Genomic DNA, 26363 nt, shown 5'->3' with positions numbered 1-26363 from the left:
CATAGCCTCATCAATGGTGGCAATGGCATCAGTGGTTTATTGCTTCAGGTCGTTGATGTGATTAAAAACCTTGATAACCACTGAGTACATGGAACAAATCTGATTAACATATCTCATCAATTGCTTTTGTAAGAGATTTTTTAAACCAGCAAATGTTTGGTACTTTTACTTGCTAAACCGCTAAAATGATCTGATTACCAAAATTCTAGTAAATTTCACCTGTTTCAGCAGTATATACAATCTGGGAATTTGAACTCAGTTCTATGACCGCACTTTTATGCTGCTTTAGATAACAGCTTACTCTAAATGCATGAAATGTAAAAGGTAGTACAACGAGAACACAGATGTTAGGCCTCACCCATCTCCATGGCAAAGTTGACACGCAGGTCCACGTCCTCTGCCCACACGTCATGTGCAGGTTTATTGTAGAAGACGGGGAAGATGCCACGGTACAAGTGGGCCTGGCGGGCTGTCTGAGCGTTACGGGTCACAGCAATTATGGGAGCACGGGGCCTGTACCTGGAAATCAGGTGGGCAGACCTGCCAAAACACACAAGCACATGTTTTGGTGCCACAAGGAGAATCTCAATCAACTAATAATTTTGTGTACTGAAACAAACAAACAAACAAACAAAAAAACTACAGACTACAGCAATATGCTACAGTTAACATACAAAAATACAGAAAAATACTGAACTTCATTTGGTTATATGATCATAAATGACACACACAAGCACAAACAAATGTAATTGGCTCTTAATTCGTGTAATCATAAATGTAAAAGTTTAACTTTGACTTAAAATAGCCAAGAGATGTTCTCATTTTGATGGGCAAAAAGTCTCTGTAAAGATTACAAAAGACACAAAAAGCAGCTTAATTAGTGATAAAGATACCGTGATAAATGTGAAGCCAGAGGAATCAAAGCCATGAATTATGAGAGGATAAACACAATAAACCCATCTCCAGTGATATTTTTTCTTCAGGAATCTTGTCCAACCCATGTTCTAACTTTAAATGTACTACACTGTAAATAATATAGGATTATTGCAATGTGGGTATGCTCATTTTGATTTACATACTTCACAGATGAAATGCACACCCATATGCTGTACTTACAGCATATGGGTGACACACGCTATTGTTTTCAAGAACCTCTAATAAAGGTGAAGGTACAGTACATCACATGCACATACTGTGAGCCATATGCCTCTGACCCTGTTTTACTGTTGGTTTTCAGAGTTAGCTGGAGGCTTGATTTCCATGGTAATTTTCTGAACATTTAATCAAGCTAACAGCATCAACATTTCTGAACAATATGTGAAGATAAATACTACAAAATGAGCATAACCACTATAAAACCTTTAGGACTGTAAAAGCCATTAACTTGAATGTAGTGGATACATCTCTACAATGTAACTGTGTCCCCTGCAAGTCTCAGTCAACATAATTACCAACCCACGTGTGCATTCCACACATGCATACATGCATACCAACATACATACAGACACAAAATCAAGGGAAGGGTGAGCTCTGAGATCACTGAGGAAGTGGCAGGACAATCAGGGGTTGTGCTGGACAGGTGGGTGTGCCTTTGCTAAAAACCTTACCTTCTGGGACCAGAGTCTCTCACTCATCTCTCCCCGGCCTTCTTACCTGCCGGTCTTGGTGAGAATGATGATGGCACTAGCGCAGCATTTGAAAGACGACTCTACAGCTCCGACGGCTACAGCCTCAGACGGGTCTCTGGTCAGGTGGGTGCTCCGCCTCAGCTCCTCAAACAGCTGCCGGTGGAAGGTAGCCGCTTCGGCCTCTCGTGCGATCTGAGCCGCAACGGAGTGTGAGGGAAGGGGGGCGGGGTTGGGGGTGTTACTTGCAGTCACACACACACACACTCCATCACCACTACACGGAGCAGTCGCACATCCGGCAGAGACTGGCAAACGCTTAGCTAGCCTCCTGGTTGAATAAGGTTTGGAGAGGGAGGGTAATGTCCACCCAGTGATACCTTCTAAGATTACAAAATATTCCCTGAGGTACTGTATGAAATTCACAGAAGTGGGACAATGACGGTTAAACTGGAATTACACAAATAAAATTGTCCCACAGAGAAATAAGAATGTAAAATGGCAAACCAATACAGCTTTTTTCATAATGTAACCATTTTTTATGTGTTTATTTGTAGGACTGCACTCTCAATATAGCCTTCAAGTTGACTGGCATGGATGTTTCGGTGATGAGGCCTTCTTCAGCATGCTCAACCTTCTCAACCATCTGTAGAATGCATGATGTAATAATCTGACTCCATGTGTATTACTTTGATCACTTTACTGCATATTATTCAAACCATTAGTGGTTATTATATTGTACCAGAGTCCTTCAATTTTAGATCTGAAGCACCTCTTCAAAATCAAAAGTTAAGGAGGCTGGTTCCATGTTATTTAATGTGCTCTAGTCTAGACTCTCTGTCTTATGCATGTTGAGGAAGGCTATGATACTGAAGCATCTGTGCCAAAACAATTTAAAGACCCTTCTGAGACTGCTATTTCCCTCCATATAACATTTTTTTTAATGATTCAGCACACAAACACTATAGCCAACTGGAATTGAGCTGGCCACATTGAAATTGCAGGACAACAAGGTTTTGATTAATTTTTCTGCACAATGGAAACAAAGGATCAGATACTCATGGGCAGAGAAACTTGTAGAAAAAAGTTAATATAGACTGAATTGTATTACTTGAAGATGTACTTTTGACTCAGTGGTCCCTCATTTTTTTTCTCCCCATCAACCAGTAGCCTATTTAAGCAGCTTGACATGCCCTCCCAGTTTTTGGTTCGGTTGGTCCCTGTCTGGCCCTACACTCCCTGCCTCAACAGAATCCCCCAGCATCGATAATCGATACCTCTGTCCTTCCGGACCTGACAGGGTTGGGGCACCTGCCTACCTTCCAGAGCCAGTGAGCACAATGAACGCAGAGGCTAAGATCTTAAAGGAGGCCTCGACGGCACCGATAGCAATAGCCTCGGCAGGGTCGGTGGAAGGTGGTGTGCTGCGTCGTAGGTCCTCAAACACCTGCCGATGGAACATGGCTGCCTCGGCCTCACGAGCAATCTGACGAAGGCGAGGGTAAGGTGCAACAAGCAATGGTAAGCCCACACCAGGCACGCGCAGATGCAAAAGATGGAAAATGGAGGGTATAGAGAACAGACAGGAAAAGAGCAGATGACCAAGAGCGAGGAGCAGTAGTGGGATAGAAGAGATAGAATAGAAAAGTACAAAGGGGGAAAGGAGTAGAAAGTTTTTTTTAGTGTGCAGTTAGTGGGAAAACAAGAGAACATAAATGTTAAAACATTTCAAAGAGGCATGACCTTATTGCAACCATTTAAACATGGCTGTAAAATGCAAAATTGTACAATAAAATCCATGCTCATCTGTTGATTAAAGCAACTGTATTGTTACAATGTCATTGTAACACACACATATCTAAATCTATATCTATATATAGATGTAGATATGTATATCTATATCTATCTATCGATATGTATATATATGTATATATATATATATATATGTGTATATATATATATATATATATATATATATATATATATATATATCGATAGATATAGATAGACAGATATAGATATCTACATATCGATATACATACACACACATACATATATCTATATCTATCTATATATAGATATATATATACATACACATATATATACACACGCACATATACACTACTCACAAAAAGTTAGGGATATTTGGCTTTCGGGTGAAATTTATGGAGAATGTAAAAAGTTCACGCTACAGTGATATTATATCATGAAAGTAGGGCATTTAAGTAGAAGCATACACTGGTGATTTCCTCATCTCAAACAATTTATTGAAACAAAAGCCAACAACAGTGGTGGATATACCACAACAAAAAATGTCAGTGTCAATAACTTGTCGTGCCCTTGAGCATCAATTACAGCTTGACAACGACGTCTCATGCTGTTCACAAGTCGACTTATTGTCTGCTGAGGCATGGCATCCCACTCTTCTTGAAGGGCGGCCCTCAGGACATTGAGGTTCTGGGGTACAGAGCTCCGAGCCTCTACACGGCGACTCAGCTGATCCCATAGGTTTTCTATGGGATTCAGGTCTGGAGAAAGTGCAGGCCACTCCATTTGAGGTACCCCAGTCTCCAGCAGCCGTTCCCTAATCATGCGACCTCGATGAGCTGGAGCATTGTCGTCCATAAAGATGAAATTAGGCCTGTGTTGTTCATGCAGGGGCACAATGACTGGATTAATGATGTTATTCAGGTAGTATGGGCTTGTCACTGTACCATTCACAAAGTGTAGGGCAGTTCTGTACTGACTAGACACAACTGCCCACACAGTAACACCACCACCACCAAAGGCTCATCTGGTGACAACAGTGGCTGATGCATAGCGCTCTCCTTGATGTCTCCAACATCGTTGGCGGCCATCATTTCTGCTCAACATGAATCGGCTTTCATCAGAGAACAGCACTGAGGCCCACTGGTCCCTCGTCCAGCGTAAATGCTCCCTGGCCCATGCAAGACGATGACACCTGTGCCTGGTGGTGTGGTATGGGTGTGGGATGTGGCCAAAGGACGTCCACTTCTATGCCTTTCTGTGACTCTTCCAGTCTCTCTGTATCTCTGTTGCAACCTGCTGATGACACTCTGTGACACTCTAAGGTCAGTGGCCACTTCCGTCTGAGAACATCCTGTTCGAAGCCTCGCAATGGCGAGGTGCTGCTGATCAATTGTTAGGTGTCGTCTTGGTCTCATGATGTCAAAATGTGAACAGCATGATGAGGAGGACTGTTTAAATACCAATTCTAATTGAACCAGGAAATGTATTGGTCGATTCATGGATCAAACACCTGATGTGAATTTTGCCGTTAAGCTCCTTGTTAGAGAACAGCAACTTGTGCAAAAAGTACTGAAACATTGAACAGTTGGACATGTGCATTCAAAAGTTTACAGAAGGTCACATTAAGTTCACCTGTAAAGGTTATAATGCATTTTAGGTTCATCCTGAAATTTCACCCGAAAGCCGAATATCCCTAACTTTTTGTGAGTAGTGTATATACATACACACACAACTCTAAATTCTCTACACTGCTTTTTTCATCTAGATAGATGACTCAAATCAACTGGGAGCAAAGACATGGTATGCACTACACTCAAAGACAGTGTTAGATACAATCAAGAGAAGAGCAAACAAAGAAATATTAAGTGGATTAAAATAAAAGGAAAACAATGGAAAATAGAAGAAAATGCAGAAGTGGCACAGAAGCAGTGTTAGTCCATGTTAATGTTATGCTGGATTAGACGTCTCAACAAGAGCACAGTTTGAATTAAATCGATGGTGTGGTTTACTTGGGAATGCTGATGCAGCTTAAGCATGTGTGAAGTGAGCTCAAAGGCAGGTGTTGTAGGACTGCTCAGTCACTCCTGCATCTGTGCAGGAGTACAGAAATAGGGAGGAATATAGAAGTCCAGTGCGAGTTAAGCCAAATAAAGGCCTGAACAGTGGAGGAGACGGAAGAGAGCATGAGCTATATTATCAATCCATGCAATTCATTCTTAATCTGTATTTTATGTAAGTATGCCTCTTGAAATTGAATTATTAGTACAGAGTATTGGGCCTAAGAGCTGTAATTGGTGGTTTATTTTGGCTGGCCCTTACTGACACAAAACCCAACATACTGTAGGCCTGGCTATGGTGCCACCACAGGATGTACAAACTAAAAATGAGTAGATTGATAAATGAATAAATGAACAGTACAACAGGGTTTCCAGTTGGCCTGATCCACTGTTCAATGGTGCAAGAGTGGCCAAATGGAAAGACATGAGAACTTATGGCTGTCACCAGGAGCACAAAAAGGCAGAAAAAGAAGAAAACAGTAATCTCCTGGTGGCTATTAATGAGTTTTGTGTGTCCAAAAAAAAAAAAAAAAGACACTACCCAAATAGTGCAATAACAAAAACAATATCTTGCAGAGTTTAACAGATAGATCTTCACACCAAATAGCTCCTGTAAAAAGGATTTTTGTTTTCTGCTGTGATGTTTGAAGCACAAGGCTCTCAATCAAGTTTGAGGAAGAGTCTTGTGCTTGAAATGTTGGAGCAGAAAAGACAAGTCCTTTTTACAGGAGCTATTTGGTGTGAAGATCTATCTGTTCAGCTCAGAAAAGTCTTAAACCCTTCAAGTTACTTATTTGCATGCACTTTATTACCTATCGTAGCAAAGCGTGTATATGTTTACTCTTGTTATGATCAGTGTCAAGTAACTCACCATGTGCTGTGTGCGTACTGCCTCCAGGGGATAATCTCCCTTGGCAGTTTCTCCACTCAGCATGATGCAGTCAGCGCCATCCAGCACAGCATTGGCTACGTCGCTACCCTCAGCACGAGTGGGCCTCGGCTTCTTGATCATGCTTTCCAACATCTGCATGACATTCATTTGAAAGGTTTGCAAAGGACCGAATAAATAACATCAAATATAAGTTTTTGCTTAATGGAAAGTGTCTCCAAGTGGCACAAATTGAACCAGTGCATTATGACTATTATGCTTCATGTATATAAGATTTATATAACACTTATTAATTTTAGGGAAAGTTGACTGAACATGGTTGTGCTTTTTCCCTCACACCTCCCTGCTAAACATTCAAATAGTTCCACCCATTAATACCCGACAGTTGGCCAGTACAACCAGTATTCCCTGATAGAGGCTTGGTATAGGGCAGGTCTAACCAGAGTTTTAGAGCATGTACAGTAGCCACACTGTAAAGTGTCTTTCTCTAAAGGGTGATTGCTTACTCCCTGCCATAGTACTAACCAATCAGTTTAAATTAACTTGTAAAAAATAATTTAATTAATTAATTAATTAATTAATACACACACATACATAAATAAATTGGCATTGTGCCAGCTAATACACAACATTTTTTGACAATGGAGGAGCTTAATGTAGGCTTCTCATACAGGATCATGTCTCACTCACTCAGGCAAATGGAAACAAATGTCATCGCTACAGGATACAGGTGTTAAATCTAGAAACAACTCGATGGATTGCTAACTAAAAACTTTGCCTTAAAACTGAACATATAAATAAATAGGTATTGTGCAGAACCGTGGGTAAAATGTAAAAATGTATTGGCATAAAGGAATCAGTGTGTTAATTTTTGATCAACTCTACTTTAATGGACAAGATGGATTTATTTAATTTGTTAGATAGATTCCCTCATCAAAATTAAAGCGTATAGCTGTAGACAAAGAAATTCTGGGAGTCGCTGTTTATGAGAGCAAGGTGACTTGTCTCTTTGCCCACAAGCTATTATAAATGTTCTGGTGGTTCACCTGCTTTTTACTCCTGAAACCCAGGTTCCATTCCCAACTGAGTTCTTTGCAGCGTGTTATTCTCGTGTTATTCTCTATCTCTGCCCTGTTTTCCTCTCTGCTGTCATTATCAAATACAGCAGAAATGACAAAAAAAAAAAAAAAAAAATCACTCTATTTGACTTATAATATAAGATGGCAGTTGCATGAGGGAAAATGGCTGAGAAGAATGCCACATTTGTCATCACAATGTCATCAACTAACAAGATTTGTTTGGTTTGCCAGTCAACAGAAAGTCATGTGTTCTTCTGCATTGTCTGACCTGTGTAGCACATGTGATTGGCTTCCCGGCTTTGTTGCAGCGACCAATCATCATCTTTTGAGCCAGGAAGACCTTTTCCGTGGGGATCTCAATACCCAGGTCACCACGGGCAACCATGATACCATCGCTAGCCTCCATAATCTCGTCAAACCTGTAAGAGATTGAAAAGCAGAACCAGTTTAATTAATGAACAGTAATCATTAAGTGAGGGAATTGTGAAACAATGGGTGTGAAAGGGACGGGCCCATAAAACTCAATTTCCAAAGAAGTAAGACTGACTTTTCTCATACACCTGTGTTTCATTTCCATTCAGCAACAACGTGAATAAATTAAAAAAAAAGAGAAAAAAAAAGAAAGTATCACCTGGCCTTGCTCAGCCCTCAAACCAACACTATCTGGGAGGGCTGAGGTCCCACAATATAGCCTGAGCAAATTATAATCATAATATATAATAATAATGATAACACTAAAATTTAAGAAAAAAAATGACAAGGAGCTCTGTGCATACACACTTATAAATAAATGCTCACACACCTGCGTACACCCTCATGGTTCTCAAGCTTGCTGATGATCTTAATGTCCTTGCCCTTTTCTCCCAGCACTGCTCTGACAGCATGTACGTCTGCTGCCTTACGGATGAATGAGGCAAAGACCATGTCAACACCGTGCTCCACTCCAAACTGCAGGTCCTTGATGTCCTTCTCTGAAACGGCAGGCAAGTCCACAGCAGCACCAGGGAGGTTCACGCCCTTCTTACTGCCCAGGGTGCCGCCATTCTCAATCTCACACATCATGAAATCAGAACCTGATGACATATAAAACATTAAAGACCACAAGATTTTCAGTAGGTGTCAACAATAAGTAGAATAGCCAGGGCTATGCTTGGCAGACCCTATTCCTTGCTATATTTACTTCTTACCACAAGGAAGCTCCATTATTTTGCTAACAAATCAATATAAATGTATATTTGTGTAGAGTAACATTAACTTTAGGCTCTGTGTCTGTATTTTAGCCCAGTACACCTATTTCTTTAAACACAATGCATAAATTATTTCTACATTGTAGAATGTGTGTCTCTCTGAGTACAGTAATATGTATTTTTATTGTCAATCAAAAGTAATACTAGGCCTGTCAATCTGTTAAATAAACAAATTTCTGAGTCTACAGCTGATCACTGCGTTCTGCTGTTTTGAGGGACAACTGCAATGTTAAAGAGCAAAGAAAAGCTGTTAGTTCTTGGTAACAAAGGGGAATCATTTATAGGTGTCACCAACAACAAATAGTTTCTATGTGGATTGTGTGGGATTTTAAGAAGCCTAACTCATTCATCAAAAGTTGATAATCCTTTTTTTCCCTCATTGACTGTTACATTCCATTTGGTGGTTTGCCTGTTGGTGAACAAGCACAAGCTTGTCTAGCTAAGATTAATCTAAAAATACAGTTCCTTGATCTTGATCTAAGTTACTCTGGATTTGCATGTTGATTATTACCCAACACTGACACACTACACACTATTGGATGGCATTTGCAGATATTTTTTGTCTTGGAGGCTAACACACTTAGATAACTAGTGTAGACAGAGATCACACACAGCTTCCAATTAGTTGAATTTCAGGAATTCCCAATTCTGGAACTTTAAAGCCATGAATCCCCCCCACACTTTGTAAAACTATTTCTTATGCTCATCTTGTGCTTCTATAACATAAAACCAAAACATGGAGGCAGTGCCGGCTTTACCTGTGTTGGCGCTCTAGACAAAATTACGCCCTTGCGCCCTTCCATTCCTCTGTTCATATCTGAGTTGTTGTCTCAGTCAGATCTTGAAAATTCCTCATATGGCCAAATTATCGCTATAACCAGGTAGGATACTTTTAAATCCTACCTAAAATGTTGTTCTGAAACTTTCATTTAGGATGAGTGAAAACTTGAATGCGTTGGGTTTGGCTATTTCTCCACTTACCGATCTCCTTGACCTGCAGGGACATGAGACCATCGTCGATGTAGATCTTGCTGCCGATCTCCACCACATTGGTAATGTTCTTGTAGTCCAGCCAGAGGATTTCATCGCTGCACTTCTCCTGGTAGGCATCGTCCAGGGTAATCTTGATCATGTTCCCTTTCTTCAGCTCCACCTCAGCTGTGCCACTCTGTCACATCATTGACATACATGAGTCCATATTTTTTTGGCTTGTTTTCACACATAAAAATAATGGTAGCAGCAGCTATCACCTAGAAAGAGGTCTTTGTTGTCAACAATAAAGGTGTGAAATAGGGAAGGGTTTAAATAAAAGTAAAAGTCCAGCTATCTTAACTGTAGCTTCAAAGACAAGTCTGCTGTAATAGTGAATGCACCATTTCTTTGTGGAAATCTATAAAACTCACTGACTTTCATACTGTTATTTGTCTTCTAAAAGCACAGTCAATGACTGTCCCTGAAACACACTGGGGGCAAGATTTATAAATTCCTGTATGCGCACAAAACTGAAAGCATGCACATTCAGGTGTTTCAGATTTATTAAGCCCCAAAGCAACCACTATATTTTAACACACTGCTACTGTGCACTGCTAAATACTGTGAGGTATGATAACATACTGACTGAACACATGAGTAGGTCTAATTTAAGGTCCAATGTGCACTACTCTTATTCCTATGGTTTCTGTATGACTTGGATGGTAATGTGTAAACCAAATTACTCACATTACAATAAAAAGGAGGTGTGTAGAAAAAACAAACATTAACCACATTATCACAAAAGTTACCATCATATACAACTCAGAGATGCAACAGGCTACTAATTTCTCATGGTGTGCTGGAAAGATGCAATTAAATGTCGTCTTTCCTGTTTGACTTTAGTCTCTATGCAACACTGCTTTATTATACATTCCTATATATGGCCCCTGGTGTTAAGATCATCCTTGTGAGGGCATACATTCATTTTTTCATATAAAAGGAATTTTATGATTTTGAATATTTGATTCATTTAAATATTTTTAGTTGTTGTTCGGGCAAGCAGCCAGGAAACATTTTCTTTCTCTCACCATTTTTTTTTTAAATTAAACTACAGCAAAAGACACAGTAGAAAATGTGTTATTGACATTGATGATTATCTGGAAATAAACTATCATTCTATATGTTAGCCTTTGGCTGGAAGATGGACCTCTTTTTGCCAGAATTTTTACCTGCTTGACTGGTGTATCAGTGGCTTTTGAATGTACCAATTGCTAAAATGTCTGTTTTATGCGCATGTCTGTGTTTTAGGTGGTCTGACATGTCTGGTACCCCTCCACTAAAGAGTCATATCATTTGTGTATTATTTATGCAAAGATGATGCTTTAATTGGCTCGATGCAAGTAGTGTGAAGTCTGTTGACAGATGCTCAGAGAGATGACTGATGCCTTCATGAGACAAAAAAGTAATTTCTTTCGCTTTGAGTACTGTTTTCATCCCAAATGAGGACTACAACATAGCAAAAATATTCTGAGGAGACCTATATTGCTGTAATGAAAAAATAAATGCATTTAAATTTCAACTGGACTTTAATATCAGGAACATTTTCTGTTCATTAGTGTGTTAGTCAATCAGTGTACCATACAACAACTGATGGTTTCTTGTCATTGTTTTCAAGTGAACATAACCTTTTCACTAGGTAAACTTCTTGTTTTATAAACATGGTCTATGCCACTGAGAAACAGGACAGGACATACGTTGAGTGATAAGTAATGTTGACAGTAAACACTACATTCTGTCAGCAGTGATGGGCCACCATGGCAAGAAAATGACCACAACTACGATTAAACGTGTAGTTTAAGCACTGTAATTTAGCACTGCCTTCCTCAAAAAACTACACAAACATAAGCGTGGTGTTTAGAAATGGCGCATTTATCTTAATGAAGTGTCCAAATAAGTATAGCCTACTTCTAGTGTTAAAATCACAACCAAAACTGGGACCAGAATGGAAGTAAAGATGGAAACAAAACCCACTGTTACCCACAACTACCACTGCTGCAAAACAAACTGGCTGACTATATGGAGGGATGTATGGTGGTGTTGAACTTACTCCATCAATCAGTCCTGTCCTAATTTCTGGGCCCTTGGTGTCGAGGGCGATGCCCACAGGTCGGTAGTGGATACTGCCGGGCCCAAAGCTCTCACAGGCCTCTCGTATGTTCTTGATGGTCTCTCCGTGGTACTGCAGGATGGAGGAAAATCATATGGCATTTAAAACGTAGCTGATACTCTGATCCAGAGCAACTTACAACAAGTGAGCAAGTGGGGGTTCAGAGTCCTGCTCAGACAATTGAAAAGGACATGAATGTTGATGTCAATTAAACCCGTGACCTTTAGATTTCACTACTGTCTATCCTGCCATTTGTCTGGTGCTAAAACACACCCTGAAATAAGAGAAAACCACCCTGTCTAAAAGACCTGTTGAGGATCAAAACATGGCTCTTTATCTGCTCATGACACATCAGGGCAGGGCAATTACAAGGTGCATCTAACAACTCACACAGTCAAAAATATGAGTATTAAATATTGTGGTGACTAAGTTTCATTACACTTTACCCAGGACATTTCAGTCTATGCATTTGGCTAAAATGCTGTTGGGACACAATTTCTAATCAGCAGAAAAATAAACTGGATCAGTGTCACACAGAAAATATGTCAAAGGTATGAGTCTTTGGTTGACGCCCTAGGCCACAGCTCACACTTTGCTCTAATAAGAATGTGTAATCAGGACATGCACTCATCAAGATAGAGCAAATTGGCTGGGCAGATTTATTTATATGGCACCTTATCACACACAGTGGTAATTTAAAGTGTTTCACAGACAAAAGATAATGAAAATAAAGATTTAAAAGATAAAACTATAAAATAACACTTCAATATTCTACACATGGTAAAAAAAATGTACTCTGTTCACTTTATTTCAAAATACTTTTATATTATATAGCAGGGAAAAGCAAGCCATTGCAAAAGATCTACTGAATATTACAAACATGCTTGCTGATAACTGTTACTGGTTATGAACATCTGCAATTTGAGGGAAATACAAAAAAAAAAAAAAAAAAACAATGACCACACGTGGAAATACGAGCACTATCTTAAAAGAGAAGTGTAAGCCACATTTAAGAAAGTCTGATTAACTTTAGAATAGTAACAACAATCCTGGAATTTGCCTTCACCAGAGTGGTATAATGAGCAAAGCTTGGCAAAATAAATGTGTATCTGTAGTTGGCAAAGAACCAGTATCTGTTGTGCCAGATCTTCTGGCAGTGCCAATGAGTTTCTATTATAAAAGGGGAACTGGTTATACTGCCATGTTACTGAAGCAGCCATTGTACAGCGACAGTCTACAGACTAACAGACTAGTAATGTAGTGTGTGAGTCCTTGAAGTTAGCTGTTGGCCACACATCACTTATGCTGCCCATCTGGGGAACCAGAGCTTTTTCACTAAGCACTTAAGTGGCAGGTAATCACAATGGCTGTCATTCACGCTGGCGCTAAGCTTCACAACACACCACTCATTGCACTATGACTCACAGGAAACATGGATGGCCTTGCTGTCTGCAGCAAAGGGTAATACCTAATCCAGGATTTTTATGCAAGGTTTCAAAATAACCAAACTGCAATGAACAGATGTGTCACATAGTGCAGCAATTAGGCTAAGGGGGTTTGACATGGAGGCCTCTGTGAGAGGGCAGGTTTTGGTTTCAGCCAGTTAAGATGCTATTGCATCAAGTTAGAAATAAATACAGTGAGTGGATGGCCTCCTAGCAGCTTGTTAAACTCCAGAATGATACAGAAAACAGGGGCAGACAATATGTTGACCTACAGTGACTTAGAGCAGGTGAACGTGTGTGCCTAGGGTCCAACCATTTTAATGCAACTGACACAAAATGTAAAATAAAATTGTTCAGTAATCAACTATAAAGTCCGCAGCTACTTTTACTCTTTTTAAAGATGTTTCTGGATTTGGGAAAAAAAAAAAAACACTTTCCACTTCCTGATTTAACTTAAAGTGGATTGACCTTGGACCTGACATATGTACGCACGCACGCACGCACGCACGCACGCACGCACGCACGCACGCACGCACGCACGCACGCACGCACGCACACCTCCACTCCAGGTATGCTGTCCACAGGAGAGGTAAAGACAGGCAAGGAAGCTACAGATGAAGTATTTATAGTGCCCCATGCTACCCAAGATCAGGTTTCTACGTCTCTTCTTTGGATGTAGGTCTGTTCTAACCTTTGATCCTACTGAGACACTCACACTGGCTTGTACGCATGAAAACAAGCAGAGACAACGAAACAAAGATTTAACAAACGTGTTCATCCAGTCAAAATTAAGTGTTGATCCTGGGATGGAGACAGAACGTTGTGGAATATTAATTGATTTAGGTTGTGTATTTGTATAATTAAACTATTGTCAAAATCATTTGTTCATTTTCCTAAACTTCCAAGCCCTTATTTTATTTTTCTCAAATCTACAAACTTTCAAGGACTTCCAATGCCTGCAGGAACTGGGACCGCTGTTAAATGTTCTTTAACCATCATTTTGTTATAGAACAGTAATTTGTCTCACTCACAAAGATCCTTAATAATGCTGATGAAAGGCTAGAAAACAACACACACTAGAATCATGATCATGCTGGATTATCAGGGCTCAATTTTTCATATAGGGATAACTGAGTTGTGGATATATAATCAGTGGCCACTTTATTAGGTACACCTACACAATCTAATACAATCCAATACAACTGTTCTGCCATAAAGTTTATTTTTATGATGCCTATAATGCTCAGCTTTTCTTCTTGTCACAGTAATAGAGGTGTTCATTCAATTTCAGTTTGGCATTGAGCTCATAGTGCTGCTGCCCCCCTCAAGTATATATTGTAAATAGGAGGACAACAAAACAGAAACACCTGGCGCTACGGACAGCGGCAGAAGTGAGCAAGAGGGTCGGACTTCAGGGATGATGTATGTAGTGTGTCCCAATAGTATGCATACGCATGCATATTGCATACTACACTACATACTTTGTAGGGGCAGCTGCAGTACATACTAAAAGTAAAAAGTAGAAGTTGTGGAGGAAATTCTGACCTTGAATGAGTCTCAACATTGTAGGGAGTAACAAGATAAGAAAGCTCGGAATGAACAAAAATACTCAACATCACCCAGAAAGCACTATCCCTATAAAACTTTGAATTATTGGTTTAGCCATTAGATGCATTTCGTTTTAACACAAAAACTCACTATGCCTCTTGTAGTAGCCCTGTATTCTGTGCACCCATGTCCTCAGTTGAACTTACTGTACAAGCCCAGCATTACGTGCACCGATATCCTCAGTTGAACTCATCGTACAAGCCCAGCCTTACGTGCGCTCATGTCCTCAGTTGCACTCGCTTAGTAAACTTTACATGACCCCACAGTTTGAATCGAAGCCGAGGCACGTGCCTGGCACGCGTTGGGCGGCATCACATTTGAAGTAAGGGCCAGACACGTAGTTCGGCCAACTTAAAACATGCACGTGCCTGGCACGCGTTGGGCGGCATCACACTTGAAGCAAGTGCCAGACACGTAGCTCGGCCTACTTGAAACACCCTACTACATGGGTTGAAGCCAAACAGCTGCACATCAGAGACAACTTGCGGCCACTCAGAAAGTCCCTAACCCCCCAGTTGGTATTATGTAAGCACCGGCACCCTTATGATCTCCCAGCTAGCATGACGTAAGGTGCCGCACTCCTTATGATCTTGAATGCTGACTTGCCAAGTTTTACGCTATAAAAACAGAAGTTGAAACAACGAAAGTCAGTCGTTTTGTCTATGCTGCACGACTCCCTGTTTGTTTGATTTGAGATCTCAAACGCAAATAAACTTGTACGCTCGAAACTCTGCCTGATTCAAGACTCTATTTTTGAAGACTTCAAGACTCTTTAATGGTGTTTTTTGGTACGAAGCTAAAGAGAATTTTTGCAGCCAATCTGGCCTGATCTGGACGAGAACTCATCCACATCATTTGGCGTAGCCAGCCAGGAGGTGACGGGACCTGCGACCTTGGGGGGCGACCTGCATCTCAGAGACACCAGGTGCGCACCAAAAATAAGGTAAGGCAGACCTTTTTCTGCTTAATTCTGAGTGTGTCTGAGTGCAGGAAGTCCGCCCAGGTTAAAGGTAATCCTCCCTCTTCCAAAAGAACCTAGTACTAAATTTAATAGTGTCAAAAAGTAACAAAATAAAGGCAGAGTTAAGAGCACGCATGTGTGTTGCATGTACTTGTTGTATGTTGTATGTATATGTTGTCTGCTTAACCATGGTGATGTAAGAATGAAAGGTATTGTGTTGCAGTTATTAATTATATGGTGGTTATTGGTTTGTCTAACGTTTGGAAGTGGACTGTTGTGGTTGACAATAGAGGCGAGCAGACAGGAAAGAGGGTTCTGGTAAGTGAAAGAGGGGTTCTGGTAAGTGAAAGAGGGTTCTGGTAAGTGAAAGAGGGTTCTGGTAAGTGAAAGAGGGGTTCTGGTAAGGGAAAATAACAGTGTAAGAGGAGATAACTATAGAAGAGAGAGAGTAGAAAAGAATTACAAAGAGGGTTCTGGTGTGTGTAAATGATAGCATAGGAGGAGTGTGGGAAAGAAAAGGGTTAAGAAAGTGTTGAGAAGAATTAAGAGAATTAAGTTAAAATAAGTTATGGAAGTTGTGTGAGGAGTGAGTGTGTGCTGCCTGGAGAAGACTAGAGAAGCTAAAAGACAGGGTGTATGTGTGTGTGTGTGTGAGTGTGTGTGTGAATTTAAAGGGCCCTACTAAGCAGTGTGCATGTGTGACGATTGGAGAGAAGAGGTAAAAATATAGAAAGAGTGTGTGAGTGAGTATCATAGCTGTGCCGTCTTGAGAAAGAGGGACGACGAGAAAAAGACTCTTTTCTGTTATTCCTACTTAGGGAGAGTAGGTTTAGCGGTTGCAAGGTTTTGCCAGACTCTATATGGAGTAGGAGGCTGGCAGGACTTTGTTTGCTGCAGACTCTGTGTGAGAAAAGGAGCTGGCAGCGGAAAATCCCCACTGACCTTAAATGTGGCAGTGTGTGTGTCTGTGTGTGTGAAATTTGTAGGATAGCTGTGCCGTCTTGAGAAAGAGGGACGACGAGAAAAAGACTCTTTTCTGTTATTCCTACTTAGGGAGAGTAGGTTTAGCGGTTGCAAGGTTTTGCCAGACTCTATATGGAGTAGGGGGCTGGCAGGGCTTTGTTTGCTGCAGACTCTGTGAGAGAGAAGGAGCTGGCAGCAGAAAATCCCCACTGACCTTAAATGTGGCAGTGTGTGTGTCTGTGTGTGTGAAATTTGTAGGATAGCTGTGCCGTCTTGAGAAAGAGGGACGACGAGAAAAAGACTCTTTTCTGTTATTCCTACTTAGGGAGAGTAGGTTTAGCAGTTGCAAGTTTTTGCCAGACTCTATATGGAGTAGGGGGCTGGCAGGACTTTGTTTGCTGCAGATTCCGTGAGCGAGAAGGAGCTGGCAGCGGAAAATCCCCACTGACCTTAAATGTGGCAGTGTATGTGTGTGTGTGTGTGTGTGTGTGTGTGAAATTTGTAGGATAGTGTAATGCCGTCTTGACGAAGAGAAAACAGGCCTAAGTGTGATTCCGTCTGGACGAAGAGAAAACTGGTTAAGGAGGACAGTAAGCCTCCGTGAGTCCGTCCGGACGAAGAGAAAATAAGTTGAGGACAGTAATCCTCAGCGCAATCCCGTCTGGACGAAGAGAAAACAGGCCTAATTGTAATTCCGTCTGGACGAAGAGAAAACAAGTATACTAACATCAAAAGACAGATAAGCGCTATAGGGTAAGGACATTAATAAATGAGGGATATAGTGTGTCCCATTAATAAGTGAGGGATATAGTGTGTCCCATTAATAAGTGAGGGATATAGTGTGTCCCATTAATAAGTGAGGGATATAGTGTGTCCCATTAATAAGTGAGGGATATAGTGTGTCCCATTATTTGCATCAATAAATAGGGGATATAGTGTGTCCCATTATTTGCATTAATAAATGAGGGATATAATGTGTCCCATTATTAAGATAATAACAATATATACATACATAACAACCAGCTGGTCATAAACCTTGTATAAATTTGTACAGTGCTTGTAAAATAAAGCTTCGAGAGTAGTCAAAAGTAGCATAAATCATTTTTTTCTTCTCCTCTTTTTCTTGTAGCATGTACTAAGAAGTAAATTGAGTAAAAAACTGGAAATATAATGAATAGACTGATCATATATTTGAAGGTTTGAGCTCTTATTGTGTAAAAAAGAATAAAAGACCAGTTTTAATTAAAGCAGAAATAGACTGTTTGCATATTTTGTTGGAACAAACATTCCATAGTAAGAGTAGCGGAGTGTCTGACTGGCGCATCTGGTGTAGGGAGTGAGTGGCTGGGGCAGCCAAGGTCAACTACGGGGAGGCATTCTGTCTGGAACACACAAGTAACAGACAAGAGATAGACACAGAAGTGTAAGAACTCCTTTCTGGCTGGAAGGGATTTAATAAGACTCGCAGGGGGGGCTGAGCAGTGGTGAACTCTGCAGTCAAATAATTTAAAACTGTGAAAAAATTTACTCTTAATCTCATCAAAATAGAAGTTAATTTTGCCTTAGTGCTGGGAAAAATCATACGTGGGTTGTGGACAGTGCAAACCCGTATTATAGAACGTTTGTGGGCATATTTTACAAAGACTGCTACACTTTCATTAAATATTTTCCTGAGTATCTCTGAAGACTACTAAATCACGGCATAAATAACTATTTATAAGTAATCCACGGTTGTGCACTATTGCTATCCCCAGAAAGTGAGAGACAGGGGAATTTGGCTGGTTGACAAAATTATAGGCAAGAAAGGTAGTTTAACCCTAATCAAAGTAAGAAATATAAAAATCAGGAATTACTGCTAAGGCAATATTAGGGCCAATACACCCCAAATTGAATAACGGATGAAGTGATCGATTGCTTGATTGATTGGTTGGTTGGTTGATTGATTGATTGGTTAATTAATTGGTTGATTGATTGATTAATTGGTTGATTGACTGATTGATTGATTGATTGATTGATTGATTGATTGATTAATGGATTGCCTTAAAAAAAAAAAAAAAAAACCTGATGCAGACCCAGAAGCTTTAAGACAACACTCCAATAAGTGCATTACAAGGGATTAGGGGGACTTGACAAGGAAAGGAACAAGTGGGGTTTGCTGGGGGCAAGAGGGAACCCCCTGTGCAACTTGTTATAAATAATTACCCTCAACAATAAAAATACAGTACATGAAAAGATGGTATGAAAGAACAACTGGAGACAGACGATAGCCCAAAGAGGGCTCCTTTAATATGGCCTTTTGTGATGAAGTAAGTGATAATATTAAACACTGTAAAGCTGGGGGCACCAGTGATAAAAGAGGGGTGTTAACCCTATAAAGCCAGTTGTATCATTCCGTATGTGATACACTTCATCAATTCCAGTTTCCGTTTTAAGTTTAATCAATACTAGACCAAAATACTGTTGTATACCTTTGGACACTTCCCCTGTTCACCCTGGACCATACCATTGGCACTTCAAGTACATATCATACAACATAAAGATCGTGTAATAATATATTTGTGATTTTTTTTTTACATTTTGTTGCAAAAACTAAAGGGTTCAATTTAAAGAGATTGGAATATACTGCCAATTCTTTCATGGATCAAGCTCTAAAGGGTTAAGAGACAGCCAGTGAGCAAAACAGTGACAGCTAGCCAACCAACAGAGGTGAAAACAAATAAAAATACCACCCAGTTCCAAGTCTGACCTAGAGAAAAGAGAGGTAAAGAAAAAAGAAGAGACATGGCGCACTGCAGGGGCCCCCTCTGCCCTGCCGCCGCCTCCATCGGGCTCCACTCCCTCGCATGTTTCGCCGCTCTCCCCTCTTGGCGTGACCCTCTTCCACCATGTCCACCGAACAGGAGTTCATTCACAGCCGGACAGTTCTTGTAAGGAGAAGCAAAGCAGGAGGATTCGGCCCAGAAGGGGACTAGTGAACTACAGGAGAAGTTCACATTGGCCATGTAAGAGCGAACTAAGATGACGTCCAGACCAGAAGAAACAGGAACAAAGAAAAAGGGAGTGGACCAAGATAAGATGGCGCCAGCCTATGAGGCGGAGACTGAATCCGATAACCAGTCCTGAAGACAGCCAATCAGGTGATACTACGCAGATAAGCCCTCCTACAAGAAAGACAGACAAGCCTACATAGCAAATGAATGAGCTGACAACATGTCAGCTGAGCTGCTGCGAGGAGGAGCTGTGACCTCACACACCAAGAGGGATGGACACCTGCACCCTTCAGCAAAATGAGCGACATGATGAAATAATGCAGGCTGGGACACAACAGAGCCATTTCCCATGCATATAAATAATAAAAACTGCAGTTGACCCAATAGAGCTGTCAATCTGTTGGGGCGGGACGCACTGTGTCTCCTTGAAAACAACCATCATTTGCACTCCTCAGGATCTACGTGTTCACATTCCTGACAATCAACTTACAGCTGTTAAACTCAGGATAATGCAAAAAAGTTGAGAAAATAACACAGCCAGTGTTTTGCTGGTTTCGCCTCACAGGCCCAACATCAGCTCTTTATCAGCGGTGGAGGAGACGGGAGGCTTGGATCAAAGCCAAGATGGGAGAAGGCTTTGAGCCTTGCTTGCCTCGTCATTACACACTTAACACTTACAAAGCATGTTAGAAAGAATTAATCAACAAAAAGAGACTATTTTCTCATCAGCTGTAGCATTTACATAGGGCCAGCCCCAGTGTTCATTCTTCCTTTTCAGCTACAAGAATGGTTTCCGATTCCGGATTCAATCCCTCATGTATCACTATTATCCAAGGAAAATTCTGAATCTCATGCCCTTGGTCCCATGATGAAGGCAGCAGTTGCAATACATGACTGTAAAAAGACTAATGACCCTCAAATTTATGTGGCTGTAAAAAAAAAAAAAGCCACAATGATACTGCTGAATCCGGAACAGGCATCTCTCTTAAATCAGGTGCCCTCATAAGTGCGGTTCAGACACAAAACATATGGGTTTTATCAAATCTGGCATACAATTGGCATACAGTCACCTCATGAAAAACAATATCTACTCACACAAAAGGCCATAGACTCTATCAGACCCATCATTCCAGGCCTAATGGAGGCTGGGGTCTTGATAAATAAAAAATAAAAAGTAGTCCCTGCAACACACCAATTTTGGCCAATACCAAAATCACATGCTGATGGTTATCGATTGGTACATGATTTGAGAGCTGTAAATACCATTGTTGCTGCTGAAACCCCAATTGTTCCTGACCCGTACACATTATTGTTTAACATTCCACTAGACACAACATGGTACATCATGATTGATTTATGCTCTGCATATTTTAGTGTACCACTCCATCCAGACTCACAGTATTTGTTTGCTTTCACATATGAGGGACAGCAATATACATACACCAGACTTCCACAAGGGTTTCTCCACAGCCCAGCGATGTTCAATAAAGTGTTGGCTGAAGACAAGCAGCATCTGAATGTGCCCAGTACAGTCATCCAGCACATGGATGATCTGTTGATTTGTAGTGCTACTAAAGATCAATGTGAGAAAGATTCTGTGGCAGTACTAACAGTCTTGGCAAAGGGGGGTCATAAAGTCAGCAGAGATAAACTTCAATTTTGTCAACCACAGGTAGAATATCTAGGAAGATTGTTACATGGAAACAAGAGATTGATTGCACCATCACAGATTAAAGCAGTAACAACTGCTCCAAAACCTGACACAGTTGGTCAAATGTTGACCTTTTTGGGGATGGCAGGATACAGCAGACCATGGATTTGTGACTATGCACTAAAACCTGCTCCTTTGCGAGCTTTGATTAAAGTTGCAGGCCAAATGAATGGAGCAGCCAAATTGAGTTGGACAGAAGATGCGGAAGCTGCCTTTGAAGCTCTCAAAAGTGACATGCAGTCAGCCCCAGCATTGGGGAATCCAAATTATGGTAAGCCTTTTCATCTTTATGTGGCAGAGAAATCAGGATATGCTACAGCAGTCCTGATGCAAGACACGCCCACAGGTAAGCAAGCTTTGGCTTACTATAGCACCAAATTGGATAACATTGAAGCAGGACTGCCACCCTGCTATCAGGGATTGGCAGCGGCTGCATTTGCCTTTCAACGAGCCTCATCTTTGACCATGGGGCATCCAGTGATTCTTTACACATCTCACCAATTACATGCGCTGCTCACAAGTCCGCGTTTTGTTTTGACCCAAGCTCGACGCACAGGCTATGAAGTTATCCTAGCAGCACCTGAATTAACTATCAACAGGTGCAATTCCATCAATCCAGCCACAAAGATGATGTTGCCTGATGATGGTACTCCTCATGATTGTGTTAAAACTACAGATGAGTTTTTAAAAGCACGTGATGACTTGTACAGTGAACCAATAACCGCAGATATGACTTTGTTTGTAGATGGTTCCTGTTTCAGAGATGCCACAGGTATGCATGCAGGATATGGCATTGTGCAGTTGAACCCTGACGGTTCATTCACCGCTGTTCAGACATCCTATGTGACTCAGCCTTGTTCAGCCCAAATGGCAGAATTGAAAGCGCTCACAGCAGCATGTCAGTTGGCTTCGGGTAAGAAACTCAATGTTTACACTGACTCAGACTATGCTTTTGGAGTGTGCCATTTCTTTGGTAACATATGGAAACAGAAAGGGTTTTGCAGGTCAGACGGTACCCAAATCAAGCATGGTGAAATCATCTCCAAACTGCTGAAGTGCTCTTCAGTTGCCCTCAGCAGTGGCTGTCTTGAGATGTCGTGCTCATCGAAAAGATACCTCTCTCGTCACACAAGGCAATAATTTGGCAGATGAAGCAGCAAAAAAGGTGGCAATGCAACAGCCCTATCAGGGTGATGAAGCCGATACAACGACGGTACTGCAACAGTCCGTCATGTGTCCCATCTTAGTAGAAGCTGATTTGGCTCCTTTGATGTCTATGACATCATTAATTCAAGTCCAAGCCAGGGCTTCACCAGAAGAACGATCAGTCTGGCTCAAAAGGGGAGCAGTCAAAAATACTCTGGATGGCCCACAACAGGGCCTTTGGCGAAGTAGCCAAGGACATTTTGTGCTACCTGTTGCATTGTTGCGCTGTGCAATTCAGAATGCGCATGGTCGAGACCATTGCGCAAGGGGGGAGGTCATAAGGCGTCTGCAAGCAGTCTGGTGGTCGCTTTTTTTGGCAGCCACGGTAGATAGAGTGTTGCATGAATGTGATGTGTGTGCTAAATACAACACCAGGAAGGCCTTCTCGACTCCCATTGCGCACATTCCTCTGCCGGATGGGCCATTCAGACATCTAAAGATTGACTACATAGACAGGAATTGGAAAACTGAGGTATGTCTTAGTGGTTGTTTGCCGGTTCAGTAGGTGGATAGAAGCATAACCTACAAGCAGTCCAGATGCTAGCTCAGTAGCTAAGTTTTGTGTAGGGAAGTCTTCCTGACATTTGGCATCCCAGACACTCTCAGCTCTGATAAGGGACCACATTTTGTTGCGGCAACATTCCAAGCAACGCTGAAAATGCTTGGAATCAAGCAAAAGTTTGGTTGTGTGTACCATCCACAGTCACAAGGACAGGTTGAAAGAGCTAACAAGACCTTGAAAGAAAAGCTAGCCAAAATACTAGCAGATATTGTGGAAGGAAGTAAGTTGAACTGGGAGCAAGCTTTGCCGTTGGCTCTGAAGTCTATGAGAATGAGTACTAACAGGCTTACGCATCTAACACCGCATGAAATGCTCACGGGTCGGCCCATGCTTGTGCCTTATCTTAGAGGTCCCTACGAGGGACCAGCGCTTGAGCAACTGGAAGGCGAGCTGCAAAGCTACCTCCAACATCTGACCTATATCCATAAAGAAATATTTTCACAGGTGAAAAGAGCCACAGAGGAATGGGACGCTGAAATCCCAGGAGAAAAGCAGACAATCCAGTCAGGTGACCTTGTGTACATCCGTGTCTTCAAGAGAAAAAAGTTTGAAACCCAGGGGAGAAGGGCCATACAAGGTTGTCTTAGCTACCCCACTGCGCTCAAGATTGAAGGTAAACCCTTTTGGTACCATCTTAATCATTGCTGTAGAGCAGAAGATCCAGAAAGAATTCTGACAGCATATAGTAGGCGAGCTCCAACTGACCAGCCGGAAGGGGATGACGATGCCACCAGAATCAGAACAAGCCCAATCTGGGGATGACGAGGTCGCCCCGCAGGAAACAGAACAAGACACCAAAGGGGACGGAGACTCCTCCCCGCAGGGAATTAGGAGATCACCACGGTTGGAAGGAACAGCAGGCAGCAGCCATGTCTGTAGCGCACCAACCCCACCTAGAGCCTCCATTAGTGGTAGTCATGAAGGTTTTCCTAGTAATGGGGTTGCCAAACTATCCACAGAAGACCATCCAGTTACAGCAGCAGAAAAAAGGAAGGGCAGGAAGGAGAAGAGTAGCGTCAGGGTGAAAGACCCGGCTAACCCATAAAATTACCATGCATTGCTTACGTTGCGGTTCATTAGACCATGATGCTAATTATCTGTTTTGACCAGCACTACTAAAAAAAATGTTAAGAATGTGGTCGGAGAGGCCATTATCTAAAAATGTGCATGAAACTCAAAAGGCCTTATGAGCCAGGAAAATTAGAACCATGGAAAATGTCCACGAGATTTTTAACTGGCATAACAAAATGGGGCCAATTTTCAGACCTGCAAAGAGAATGCAACCCAGACGTAATGAATGTTGGAGACAGACGTGCTCATTACTGTTACACTCACTGATTAAAGTAGCATGGACCAGATGCAAACATAGGCCAAGGTTATCATTTTCTATAGGAACCTGGCTAACAATTTTAGTAGACAATCTATCTATCTGCACTCATATTATTAATAAATGCCCTTGTACTAAAATACCAATTTTACTCAAACCTCAATCACCTTATCCTTACCGGTCTTGGGATGAAAAAGGAAAACCGTTTTTGATAGATGGTAAATATAATAAATATTCGGATTCAGATGGGGTAGGGGGATTTCCTAGAACTAAGGAAGCAGTTGATAAATGGCTCAGGTGGATTGGGAAGACAGATCAGGTGTTTAAGTTTAGACAAGAGCTGCATGAAGAGCAGTATGAAGACTACTCCTCCAGTTTGGAGGAGCAATAAGCTGTTTAACTAAGACTGTGCTTTGTTTTGCCAGAGGACATGGCTGATGGAGATCAGAGCTCTTGGGAACCAAGGGTGGGCCCAACACCACCATGCGTGCCAGTTTCACTTACAGGAGATCCGCAGCAGCCAAGTTCGCCACACCAGCTGCTCACCCTGCTCCCTGTTTCGTCGGAACCTCATCCACCAGCCGCACCAGGACCTGGTCTGGGCCTTTACCCTCCATTACCGACACCAGCCACCAGCAGAACCAACGCCCAGTGGAACCTGGCGAGATTTATGCCAAGGAGCTACGCACCCTACCAGTCATTGTCCTGGCAGAATCAACTGAGTGAACGCCCAGGGACGGAGGTCCCAGTACCCCCGCCACTCTCTTCTTTCAGATCCAATGAATTATACGAGCACCAGAGCTGGTTCAACCCCTTAGCTCCACAACCCCATGCTATCACAGCTGAGCAGCCTGGACCTGCCAGGCTCTACATGGGAGATCGCAGGGAGCCAAAGGACGACCTAGACACGGAAAGTCTTGCCTCTCTTGCCTCTCCAATTTCATTTTGCTCATCCCCAGACCAATCTGCTCCACCAAATTCCCCTAGTCCTGTCACGAAGAATAGTAGTTCTCCCCACATTTCCTCTACCACCCCTAACCTAATGGATGAGCCCCAACCCTCCTACAAGAATGATGCAGCTTATGTAACCCAGAATCGTGCCACCTTGTCATACAATGAGTTTCGTTTTTGGGTACCAAATGCACCAGAGCAGGAGGCAGCTCTGGCAACGTCCATGACACTTGTGTCATCACAAAGTCACTACCAGCGCGAGTGTCGCATTGATCAGGAGGTACTTGAGGAGATTGCCCACTTAAGGAAACAAAATGAAGAGCTCAATCAACGAATTGCAGAGCTCAACCAACAAAATGCAGAGTTCGACCAACAACTCATAGAGCTCAACCAACGACATGCAATGCTCAGTGAGCGTTTGAGCATTTACCAACGGCTGAGAGGATCGTCGATAGGCAGGTTTAATACCGTCTACGCAGACTAGAATGTTCAGACCGAATGCTGTTTCTGCACTGCTGGAACATGTAGAATGTAGATGTACCACTGTATTATGCTGAGTACTGTCGGAACATGCATAAAGGGCTATTTACATCTTATTATTGATAAAAAAGGGAACCTATACTGTGTTTTATTACTATGGCAGTATATGTATACGATTGGTTTCATTATTATGGCACTATATGCATTTTATTGGTTTTATTATAATGGCATTATATGTACTACTGAGTGCCTTGTTTTACTATTCAGTATTATCTTTATAGTGTTTTAGTGTATGTTTACTATATTACTGCGTGTTTAAGCTACGTATAACCATATTATCCAAAGCTACGTAT

The 26363-nt window shown here is 41.6% G+C and overlaps 1 protein-coding gene across 4 annotated transcripts in view; it reads right to left on the bottom strand.

Moving 5' to 3' along the window:
* Nucleotides 1-26363, bottom strand: part of pkma (pyruvate kinase M1/2a) — a 44310-nt gene that overhangs the window by 1748 nt on the left and 16199 nt on the right. For 3 of the 4 annotated variants that reach the window (XM_030048519.1, XM_030048520.1, XM_030048517.1), the window contains exons 4-10: nucleotides 11747-11878; nucleotides 9649-9835; nucleotides 8223-8493; nucleotides 7689-7839; nucleotides 6324-6476; nucleotides 2945-3111; nucleotides 359-540 (exon numbers count right to left, since the gene is read on the bottom strand). In XM_030048519.1, coding sequence (XP_029904379.1) covers nucleotides 359-540; nucleotides 2945-3111; nucleotides 6324-6476; nucleotides 7689-7839; nucleotides 8223-8493; nucleotides 9649-9835; nucleotides 11747-11878 — 1243 coding nt within the window. Of the gene's footprint in view, nucleotides 1-358; nucleotides 541-1653; nucleotides 1821-2944; nucleotides 3112-6323; nucleotides 6477-7688; nucleotides 7840-8222; nucleotides 8494-9648; nucleotides 9836-11746; nucleotides 11879-26363 lie in introns of all 4 variants that reach the window. The other variant, XM_030048518.1, reaches the window with a different exon arrangement.

Source organism: Myripristis murdjan, chromosome 3, assembly GCF_902150065.1.
Source record: "Myripristis murdjan chromosome 3, fMyrMur1.1, whole genome shotgun sequence".
Lineage (NCBI taxonomy): Eukaryota > Metazoa > Chordata > Actinopteri > Holocentriformes > Holocentridae > Myripristis > Myripristis murdjan.
This window is presented reverse-complemented; position numbering and strand designations above follow the sequence as displayed.